The 11,023-nt window shown below is 49.9% G+C and overlaps 1 protein-coding gene and 1 long non-coding RNA gene across 2 annotated transcripts; one reads left to right on the top strand and one right to left on the bottom strand.

The window, feature by feature from the left end:
* Window positions 1–4,504: 4,504 nt before the first annotated feature.
* Window positions 4,505–9,152, bottom strand: IL10 (interleukin 10). The gene is made up of 5 exons (XM_025987299.2): window positions 8,665–9,152; window positions 7,775–7,834; window positions 7,363–7,515; window positions 6,369–6,434; window positions 4,505–5,318 (listed from the first exon to the last, which is right to left on the bottom strand). Exons 1-5 carry the CDS (start codon window positions 8,830–8,832, stop codon window positions 5,226–5,228), a joined length of 540 nt encoding a protein of 179 aa, XP_025843084.1. The 5' UTR covers window positions 8,833–9,152; the 3' UTR covers window positions 4,505–5,225.
* LOC140595019 (uncharacterized) lies at window positions 7,384–7,834 on the top strand. The gene is made up of 2 exons (XR_011996414.1): window positions 7,384–7,509; window positions 7,688–7,834. It is a non-coding gene; the product is annotated as an uncharacterized lncRNA (long non-coding RNA).
* Window positions 9,153–11,023: the final 1,871 nt, after the last annotated feature.

Below are 11,023 nucleotides of genomic sequence, written 5' to 3'. Positions count from 1 at the left end.
ATCCCTGCACTGTGGAGTAAGAAATAAGCTGCGTTACTTTTCCTTGGGTCTTTTATCTCTTTCATATCCTCTCCAGACAGAGTGTCAAGGAGGCTTCTGGAAGCTCAGGGCTCTGTGACTGCTCAACCCTGCTGGGAGATGGTGGTTGTTGGTAGTTCCTAACAACTGGAAAATTACCAGTGCAGACTCTGTGGATAGGAATGTGTCCCAGAAGAGGGCTTAAGTGGGAATAGGCCTGGCTGGCTGGAGGAATCGGATGCTAGAATTAGGAGCTCTGGGCTCAAAGGGCATTTAGAGGTCATCAAATTTAGTGGTTTGGAAGCTTTTGACCACAAAGGACTGCTGCTATTAATTTTCCTCAGAGACTCTCTATTTTAAAATATTTTGGCTGTAGTGATAGGGAAATAAGGGGAAAGGAGAAAAAATGAGTGGGAAATATCAGAAAGGGAGACAGAACATGAGAGACTCCTAACTCTGGGAAACGAACTAGGGGTGGTGGAAGGGGAGGTGGGTGGGGGGTGGGGGTGACTGGTGACAGGCACTGAGGGGGGCACTTGATGGGATGAGCACTGGGTGTCATTCTATATGTTGGCAAATTGAACAATAAAAAATAAATTTACAAAAAAAATAAAATATTTTGGCTGGTTAACAAAATTCAAAAAAATAATTCAATTCTCTGTTTTTATTAATCAAAGATATAATAGGTGACTAGCAAACAGAGCTTCTGGCCAGCATAAGGTGACCTTCCATACAAAGTGGCTATTACTCTAGCCAACCACATAGAAGTGCTTTTTAGTGAGCCTATGCAGACTTAGGGGAGGTGGAAATGGCAAATGTACAATTTCATTAGGCTTTTTCAAGTTTTGGAAATTGTTCAAGACAGTCTCTCCACCATGAGTACTTTCAGGAATGTACCTGTGTCTAGTGGTCCCAGTTGGAAATCATTGATCCAGACTTATTTCTTTGTTTTATCATTGAGGAAACTGAGCCCCAGACAAGGAAAGCAAAATTTCCAAAGTCACCAAGTGAATCAGTGTGTAGAAGAAGGATTAAATGATGGAACACGTATGTCACCTGGGACCCACTAACCAATCGAAGGTGGAGTTGACTGGTTCATTCTGTAGCCAGTTCTGTAACTTCTGAAAGTTCAAAGATCTTCCTGCCATTTTAAATTCCGCATGTTTGTTCTTATGATCCAGCTCCTATTTCCTTAGAGTGTTATTCCTGCTTCTCCCTAAATCACTCGAGGCCTAAAGCTCGTCCTCATGTTCCACAATTAAATCCATTCCTACAAGTGCTTGGAGGGGTCAAGATGCCATAGAGAGGGTAGCTTCTGGCATCAAGCAATTCTCTTTCCTCTTTCTTTATACCTCTGATATCATCCCCTTCCTTCCAGATTGTGCCTTCCAGAACCTTTTGATCTGTCTGATTTCCGTCAGTGGCTAGGTAGGGTAACCACACTGTCATCACAGATTTTGGGAGCTTCTTTCACTGGTCCCACCCTCCTCACCTCAGCAGCTGGGACCACAAGCAGAGATTCTCATTCTCCACTGCTATCCAAATTCTGGTGTGAGGAGAAGAGGGACATAGGAGATAAGGTGGTTGTTCTACTTAGAGAATAAAGGCTTGTTGCCAAAAAAAAAAGAAAAGAAAAAGAAAAAAATCCCCATCTAAACCTTATCTCTATATTTCCAATCCAAAACACATATATATCTTCATACTTGACATTCTATTTGACCTTTATATCAAGTGTGATCTATTAGTCAGCTCAGGCTGCTATAATAAAATATGTAAATTGCATGACTTGAACAAAAGAAATTTATTTCTCTTAGTTTTAGAAGCTAGAAGTCCAAGATCAAGGTGCCAATGGCCAACAGGCCATTCTGAAGCCTCTTCTCTTGGCTTGTAGTGACTGCCATCTTTCTGTGTGTGCTCAGTAAGGATTTTATTATTTATTTATTTATTTATTTATTTATTTATTTATAGATTTAATTTATCTATTCATGAGAGACACAGACAGAGAGGCAGAGACATAGGCAGAAGCAGGCTCCCTGTGCGGAGCCTGATGCAGGACTCGATCTCAGGACCCCAGGATCACGCCCTGAGTTGAAGGCAGATGCTCCATCACTGAGCAACCTAGGCATCACAAGGATCTTTTTATTGTGCACGTGTGGAAAAAGAGAGAGAGAGGGAGAGAGAGAGAGAGCTCTTTGGTGTCTCTTCATCTAAAGGCACTAATCCCATCATGATGGCCCCACTCTCATGGCTTCATCCAACCCAAATTATCTCCCAAAGGCCCCATCTCCAAATATCATCAGAGTGAGGGTTAGGGCCTCAACATATGAATTTTGAGGGAACATAAGCATTTAGTAGATAACACCTGGGTAAAAATGTTTTGATAATTTTCCAGATGAGAAACTGAGGCTCAGAGAGGTACATATATTAGTCTGAGTCCACAGGAGAGAGGACTGGAGGAGGGTAGTGTCCACGATGATGGCCTCTCCATGCATCCTGATGCTTACCTGACTCTTCCTTACCCCCACCAACCCAAGAGCCTCATGTGCCATTTGAGCACAGAGCTCTTTTTCCTAAGTTCTTAGAAGGGTGTAGTAGTTGAAAAAATATGTGCACCGACTCTTTGAGACTCCTCCCTTCAAAAGGTGGATTCTACTTTATCTCCCCTTCAATATGGGCTATACTTGCCAACTCTCTTCTAACAAACAGAATGTGCCAGAAGTGTGAGATTTCTGAGATTAGGTCAAAAAGATACCGTGACTTCCTCCTTGCTCTCTCTCAGATCATTGGCCCTGGGGAAGACAGCTGCTGTGTGGCGAAGACATTCAAGAAGCCCTACAGAAAGGCCCATGCAGCAAGAAGCCAAGGCATCTTGCCAACAGCCACGTAGGTGTGCCATATTGGATGAGATTTGTCCAGCCCCAGCCAAGCTTCGGATGACTGCAGCCCTGGCTGTCATTTTGCCTGCAACCTCATTAGAGACCCTGAACCAGAACCCACAGTTGTCACTCTCAGATTCCTGACCCACAGAAGAAGACAAAAACGTGTGTTGCTTTAAGCTGCTAAACTTGGGGGACATCACCAGATAATTAATACCGAGGGGAAAAAGGAGAGGCATTTTATAGTTTTCTCAGTTCTCCATTCTCCCTACACCCACGGGGCCAGGCCATACCCTCATGTCTGAGCATCTGCTCCCTCTTACAGGAGACCACAATAATAATCCCATACCCTATGGCTGACATGTACAGAACTAGCACCGACTGGCTCAAAATAAGTGCTCAGTAAACTGTGACTGTTGTCAACATCTCATCGGCTGTGTGGCTTCTCTAGGTGAGCTTCTGTGTCTTGGTTTCAGATGCCCACTTCCTTCACCTGAGGTGCCAACCTCAACCTTAAGTTAGTACGCATTGCCCAACAGAGAACCCTAACGGCCTCAAACCTCACGGCTTCTCCAGTGTAGACAGCCTTGGCGTAGAGAGCCTCAGATTTTCTGCTTGCCTCCTTTCTTAACCTTAACCTTTCATCTCAGAATTTCAGCTTTGATGCTTCCCACTTCCTTCCTATGGTTACTTTAACTGAAGTGAGTCAGGTCTTACTGAAAAACTGACCACAGCCTGTTAGCCCCCAGCCTCCCCCAGACCAGGGCTGCCTGGGCAGAGTGTGCGGGTGATCTGTGTTTACTCAGACCAGTTTCCCTCTCTCTCCTCCAAGTCACGGGGCCCTGAGTAGGGCTTCCCCAGCCACTGTGCCCCTCCCAACAGACCGCAGTCAGAAGCCAATCTCGTATTTCTCTGGTGGCTGAAGGAGGGAGCAGAGGGCATGACAGCACTTGGATCCTTGGGTGTTCTATCAAGTGGGCTCATCTGTTTGTGTTCTACTCTATTGGGCGGGCCTCTGATCTCAGCTCCAGGAGAATTTGGTAGGAGTTTTGGGGTGTGTGTATCAATAACAACCAAACACTTCTACGGATCATCTCCATGTTAGCTCCTCATCTGAATTTTCACAACAGCCCAGGTAAATTAGGATTCACCTTTGGGGCTTGAAGAAGCAAAGACAAAGCAAAACAGGCCAAAATAAGCAAGTAAACAAACAAAAACCCAGAACACAACAACAACGACAAAAAACCCAGGCCATACCCTCAAAGAAACAAAGACAAAGAAACACTAGAAAAGTCGTCTCCCTGTCTTTCTAATGCTGGTACCCGAGGAACCTCAACCTTAGTCTTGAAAACCAGCATGATCTTTTAGAGTTTAAGGATAATGTCTTAAAGGACTGAGTTTATAGGAAGACTATGGCCATCTGTGCTATCGGCTTTTGAAGTGAAAATACAGTCTTCGCCTCTGATCAGATTTGGAGCTTACCTCTTCTTGGGGAGAGGGTAGCTGGCTGTCTTTCCCTGGAATGCAGAATTCATTTATCTGCTTTCTTCTATCTTGGAAATGTTGACGGAGCAATTGTAGTCACACAGAAGTCAACTGACACCGTAACATGATTTTAATGATTCACTTATTTATTAAAAATTAAAATCTGCTATGAAAACAGACAAACAATGTAACATTCCCAGAGGAATTAAATTGCTTCTAGTTAAAACTGAGTTCTATTAGAACCAACTTTAGGTTGTTATAAATAACAAGCAGGCCACAGCTTTCAAGAATGAAGTGGTTGGGGAATGAGGTCAAGGGAATCCCTCTGAGCCACTGGAATATTAATTATCTTACCCTTCCTGAGAGGATAAGAGTCTTTATAACAATCTAGGAGCCCCAGACCCTGGGACAAGAGAAATTATAGGGAGGTCAGGGAAAATAGCTCCACAGCTATACAGTATGGTCAGACTTGGAATGGAAGCTTCGGTAGGCTCCCCAAGAAACACTTTTTTTCTTATATAACTTACAATTTCTCTTAAAATACTCAAATACCATAGGGTATCACCCTATGAGAACAGCTTACACAGAGGTGAAAAAAATAAATACTGAAAAAAAATTATAATATTGGGCTTCTTTCTAAGTAGTTCACAGAGAAGCTCAGTAAATAAATACGAATGGGAGTTGAGGTATCAGAGGTAATAAATATTCTAAGAGAGAGGTATGACGGGGTTCTCCAAGGAGTTGGTCGGCTCTCCCACATCCCGGGATGGGATTTTGCAGATCTCCAATTCATGTCCTAGAGTCGAGAAGAGTTGCCATCCTGGGTGTTTGGTTCTCCAGCACGTTTCAGATTTTCATCCTCATTGTCATGTAGGTTTCTATGTAGTTGATGAAGATGTCAAACTCACTCATGGCTTTGTAGACACCTTTCTCCTGGAGCTGTGTAGGGAGATAGGAAACGTGACGTGAAAGCCCCATCTGAGTGAATAGACGGGTCCCTGGCTTGGGTGGGTGTGACCCAGGGGCCCAGATGGGTCCCTGACTTGGGTGGGTGTAACCCTGGGGCCCAGATGGGTCCCTGACTTGGGTGGGTGTGATCCCGGGGCCCCGGGTGCCACACTGGCTCTCGTGTGTGGGCAGGTGAAGGATGGACCCAGGCAACCCGAGGGTGCACCCAGCGCCTTGGGAGAGGCGACGTGGCATTGGCCTAAAAAGGGTGGCTAGAGAGTGGCAAGAGGAACCGTCACTTTGTAGAGCGCAGTCCTTAGCAATTTAAAATTGATGCCTTAACAGTTTTAAAGGTCGTGTGCTCACATGACGCTTATTCAGAATTTGGAGAAAAGACAGTAGAGGAACCACGTTGAAAATGGGACAGTGAGGGGAGGAAAGGGCCCTTTGATGGTTATGCTCGTCCATCGGCGGGGGGAGCAGGCCCTGCCCGGGCCCAGGCCTGTAGCCGGGGCTCAGCCCCGCAGAGGGCGGAGGCCGCCTGGTTCTGGGAAGGGGGTTGCGGGGGGTCGCGGACAGTGGGACGCGTGAAACCCCACTTGATCTGAGAGCCCACGTTCGGAGGCAGCCCGGCAGGTGTGAACGGCAGTTGGAAAGGGAGTAGGGCCTGACCGATTGCCGGCGGGGGGCTGCCTCCTGCTCAGAGTTTTGGGGTGCCCAGGCCAAAGCCCTGGGTGTGTGTGCACCCTCGCGTGCTGCCTTCCGGCACGTGTGCTTCTAGCCTAGATTCCCAACAGGCTCCTTTCTGTTTCCTTTGTCACTCTCGCCAGCATCTGGCTCAGCCCACAGGCCTGCAAAGCGGGGAACAGTCATTTCGAAAGCCCCAAAGACACTTCACAGAAAACAAATAGAAGCGAGGCAGCAACTCCTCGCTCACACCGGCCGCCGGTTCCCACAGCCCCTGGGGGGGAGGACAGCGTCGCTGGGCACCTGCGCCTGGCCCGGGACAAGGCGGCGCCAGCCCCTGGGGCAGCCACTCACCTTACTAAACGCGCTCTTCACCTGCTCCACCGCCTTGCTCTTATTCTCACAGGGCAGAAATCGGTGCTGTGGGGGGAAAGGGAAAGTGTTAATGCCACGGCTCCCAGCTCCCGTGTCCCCGGCACTTGGGGGACAGCTGGGGACCTGAAGAAGGGCCCAGACTCATCTTGGATACCTAACCCCCCCCCCCAGGCCCCCCGGCAGCTCCTTCGGGAGCCCTGAGCCCTGCGTCACCCTTGCCCACTAGACAGAGAATAAACAGCCCAGGAAGGTGACAAGTGCTTCTCCAGAAGCCGCTCTGCGAGCTTTGCAAAGCTTGCATGAAAGCCCGGGAGCTGGAGCTTGGAGCCTCCTCCCCAGTGACAAGTGCTGAGCCAGTGCGCTGTCCCCTCCCGCTTCCCAGTCCCTCCTCCTCGTGGGCTCCAGCCACCAGCACCCTTTGTGGGTCCCCAAGCACTGGAGGTGCAGCGCGGGCATGCAGACCAAGGCCTTTGGTGGGCCCGTCCTACAAACCAGACCAGCTCCTTCCCCCCTTGGAGAAGGCGGGGGAGCGGCCGGGGTCGGTCCAGTGGGGAATCCTTTGCAGACCCCACTGCAGTCTGGGGGCGAGGGGCCCCCTGGCCCTACAATGCCCCGCTCCAGAGCTCTGCCTTCAAAAGGTGGAGGCCGAGGGGGAAGTGGGGTTTCTTCTCCACGGGACCCTGCCTGCCGGCCCCTTTTGCAGGGTCCACAGGGGACAGAGGAACCCCGACTGAAGCGCGGGGCCCCTTTCACCGAGGGAGAGGCGAGTAGCTAATAACCCACAAATGACTCACAAATAACAGGAAAGCTGTTTGCAAACATGTAAATGCCTCGCCGCCTCCCCCACTCCTCGCTCAGAGAGAGCGATGAGCAAGCGATGGAGCTCCAGCCGCTGCCCGCCTGCCCTGGCTCTGAGCGGAGGTTCTGGAAGGCCCGGGAGCCACCAGCCGCAGGGGAAGAACTCTGCACTCACACAGCGTCGCAGCCTCAGCCTGAGGGTCTTGAGCTTCTCCCCCAGGGAGTTCACGTGGTCCTTGATGTCTGGGTCGTGGTTCTCAGCCCGGGGCATCACCTCCTCCAAGTAAAACTGGATCATCTCCGACAGGGCTTGGCAACCCAGGTAACCCTAAGGGCAAGAGCGTTTGGGGGGGAGGGGGGGTGACTGGGAGGAAGAGCTGCTGCCCTAGCTTGAGAGGACAGCTTTGTCCCCAGGGACCTTTCTTAACCAGCCACCTCCCCCCAGGACAGCCCTTTGGCTGTGTGCTGAGTTAAGATCTTTCCACTTCTCCTTTTCAAAGCAAAGGAAGAGGACCCAGCTCCCAGCGGCCTCCCTGCTCTGAGTCACGCTGCTGCCTCCCCTCCCGCACACCCAGCCGGGCTCTCACCTTAAAGTCCTCCAGCAGGGACCCGGTCAGCAGTATGTTGTCCAGCTTGTCCTTCATTTGCTGCAAGAAGAACAAAAGGAGAATGAGCCGGAGGATGGAGGAAATGTCTTTTCCGACTCCCTCTTATTTATAGAGCTTCTGATGTTTCATCAGCGCAGCCTGGCCCCAAAAATGGAAAGGAGATTTTCAACACAGGACATTCAATAGCGCTGGAACCCTTAGTTCAATCGGGTCCTTTCCCTGAGGATCCAGTTGTTTTTTTAAAAAAAGGCTGCCGGGCGTTGGAACCACGAGAAGCTTGCCTGGGTGCCGGTGTCCTCTCTGCAGAGCCCGATCAGGTTGGAAGGGTCCACCCGGGCCCACCCACCCCTCGGTGGTCCTGGCTTTTCTTTCTCCCTGCTGCAGACCCCCAGCTGCAGCTTTGAAAGCTGTCTGGAGGTGGGAAGCATCTCCTAATGCAGGCTTCCCCCACTGCAAGGCACTTTCCCAAACCAGCAGGCTTCCAGGTTCTGGAAATGCGCTCCCCGGAGACCCTATATGTTTTCCCCCCACAAGGGATGGGGAGTGCATTGTCACCTTCAGGCAGACCCTTCATGACTTCTCCCAGCCAAATGAGCTCCAGAGGAATCTTAAAAAAAGTTGCTAAGCATAGGAGTCCTAGTGCATCTCCCCGGGAGGTGGCATTTTCTGCACATTTGCTGCATCACCCGGGCTTAGCTTAACTCACTGAACCTATGGCTTGACCTGGGACTCTTTTAAGAATTTAAGTTTGAGGGAAGTGAATGCTGGAGAGGGAGGTGGACAAGAAGGAGGATTCTTAGAGCTCTAGCAGGATGCCTGGTGGAGGCAGTGCCAGCAAGGAAGGAAGGACAGGAAGGCATCATACTCACAAAGAAAGTCTTCACCCTCCCGAAGGCAGCTCGGAGCTCTCGGAGCATGTGGGGCAGGCTGGCTGGGAAGTGGGTGCAGTCGTCCTCAGATAGGGTGCTCTGGTGTCGGCTGGCTCCCACCCCGGCCAGGAGGACCAGGCAGCAACAGAGCAGTGCTGGGCTGGGCATGGCGAAGCTCTGCCTTCTGAAGAGTCGGCCTTGTGGTTTGGTTTTGCAAGAGCAAGCCCCTGATGTGTAGACCTTCACCTACTGTGTCCCCCTTTTATAGTGTGGGTGCGGTGAGGCCTCCCCATTCATAAAAAGCCACAGAGTCACAAATTTCCTGGCAAACGTTTTCTTGTTTTCTTCTCATTAAACCCCTCCCTTCTCAAACTTTGCATTATTTAACTTTTTAAAGTTCTTCGCTTTTTTGCACTGTAAGCAAAAGGGATTGTTGAACAATGAACTTTTGCATTACAGCTATTTTAGGATGAGCTACCTCTCTCTCTGTTTTAAAATAACTTTCCAGCTTTTCTTAACAAAAAAAAAAAAAAAAAGTTGATTTCCTGGGGTGAACAGCTGTTCTGTGCACAGAGGCCAGCAGTTGTGGGTTCTATGCGCGTGTTCCTAGGTCACAGTGACGTGGACAAATTGGCCGTTCCAGAATGCACTGAGATTGAGAAATAATTGGATCCCCTCCCCAACCTGGATTGAATACCCAAGGCTTTTCCTTGCTGAATTGGGAAGAGCCTCAGTTTCCCCAAGTGAGAACCAGGGTGAGTTAAATATCCTCATAGATCCCTCTGGTTCTTGCATTTTATGTTCCAAGGCGGCTCCTTGCAGAGGCCAGCTTCCCACTGGCTGTCCCAGTACTTTGGGAAAGTTCGTGAGAGTGGTCCATACTTCTTGATAGCTTGGCACCTGCCGGTCACTGTGACCCTTATCATCTCCATTTTACAGTGAGCAAACTGAGGCACAGAGATGCTAAGTAACCTGCACAAGGTTACATGGGTGCTGAGTGAGAGGGTCAGACTTTGCACCCAGGCCTGCCTGACAGTAGGGCCATGCTCCTTACTCTGTCTACACGGTCCCCAGGGTGTGGAATGATAAGGTTTAGATTGAAGAGTCCTCATGGTTTCTTTTAGTTGTGAGCTTCTGTGGTTGGACACTTAAGCTTGAAAGATGGGGGGTGAGGGAAACAGGAATAATAAGGAAGTTAAGTCAGGATTCCATGAAGACTGGACTGCAGCAACCCCCCCCCCCTTTTTTTCTCTTACCTGTCCCTTCCCTCCTTCCGAAGAAGTCTTAGCCATCTGGTCTTGGATTTGCACATGTGATGTGTGTGTGTTTGAGGGTGGGCAGGTACGGTAGGCAGGTGCAGTGAGGAAAGTTGCTCTACCTCTAATAAGGAAAGGAGAGGGGGAGTGACACCCTCTCTTCAGATATCTGGAAAGTCTCTGGGGGTCCTTTGATGTACCTTGACCTTCTTCTATAGGAGCTTTTCCTACCTCCCCCGTGAAGACAGTAACTAGGAAGAGCACTGACCTGGTCTCTGTCCTGGCTCTGTCAGTCTTTAAACCTCAGGGAAAGTCGCTTGACTTTCCATCTGTCCCAAGAGGGCAACAGAGTACCTGCCCTCCTGCCTGCCAGGGGCCTTTGGGCTTCACAGGGAAGGGGCTCGGGAAAGTGACAAGCGGACTCAGATACAGGGTTGTCGCCAGTGTTTCTGTTATTTCTTTGCCCTCCTGTGTCAGCCCTGGGACACCTCAGATGGTACTGCATCCTGAGCCTGCCCCATTGCTCTCACTGTGCCAGAGCAAATGGGGCAGACGTACTGGGGCCAGGCCAATCTGGAATGGGCCTGGGGAAAGAAATGACAGGGTCCAGCTCCAACCTGTGGGTGCACCTTGTGGGTCAGGATCAGGGGGGCCATGGCCTCCCCTTCCAATACTTTGGGGAATGTCAGTGCAAAAACCTAAGAATTGTGAAGGGAGAAAAGAACCTTTTAGAAACAAGAGTGAAGCTAACACAGGAATTTTTGCTCTTGCTGATTTACCCTGGGCTTAGGAGTATTGAATATTACTGCCAGGAAGCAGAGAAAAGAGGTGAGGAGCTGAGTTTTCACCCCTCTACCCCTGTCCTTCCCTCTTGTCTTCTGGGTTTCCTGGGCTGTGCCTGCTTTCGCCCATCGGGCTGACTGCCTTTCTGAGTTGGGTGTTCTGGGTGCAGACTTAGCATGGAGGGAGTCAGGCCAGAGGCATCAAACCCCAGGCAAGGCTCTGAGGCCCTTCTCCCTGACCCATGCAGCACAGACCCCTCCTATCTTTCTCTGCCACCACACCCTGTTCTTGCCTCCACTGCTAAACCTACCATCTGACAT

Source organism: Vulpes vulpes, chromosome 13, assembly GCF_048418805.1.
Source record: "Vulpes vulpes isolate BD-2025 chromosome 13, VulVul3, whole genome shotgun sequence".
Lineage (NCBI taxonomy): Eukaryota > Metazoa > Chordata > Mammalia > Carnivora > Canidae > Vulpes > Vulpes vulpes.
The sequence above is the reverse complement of the archived record's forward strand: the minus strand, read 5'-3'. Positions and strand labels throughout refer to the sequence as shown.

What these genes read in the sequence shown, in the direction of transcription:
- IL10 (XM_025987299.2), bottom strand. Translation starts at nt 8,832, where the DNA reads ATGCCCAGCCCAGCACTGCTCTGTTGCTGCCTGGTCCTCCTGGCCGGG. An exon ending in CCCTGCTGGAGGACTTTAAG is followed by an intron (nt 7,516 to 7,774) that starts GTGAGAGCCCGG and finishes TCTTGCCCTTAG; the next exon opens with GGTTACCTGGGTTGCCAAGC. An exon ending in TGAAGAGCGCGTTTAGTAAG is followed by an intron (nt 5,319 to 6,368) that starts GTGAGTGGCTGC and finishes CTCCCTACACAG; the next exon opens with CTCCAGGAGAAAGGTGTCTA.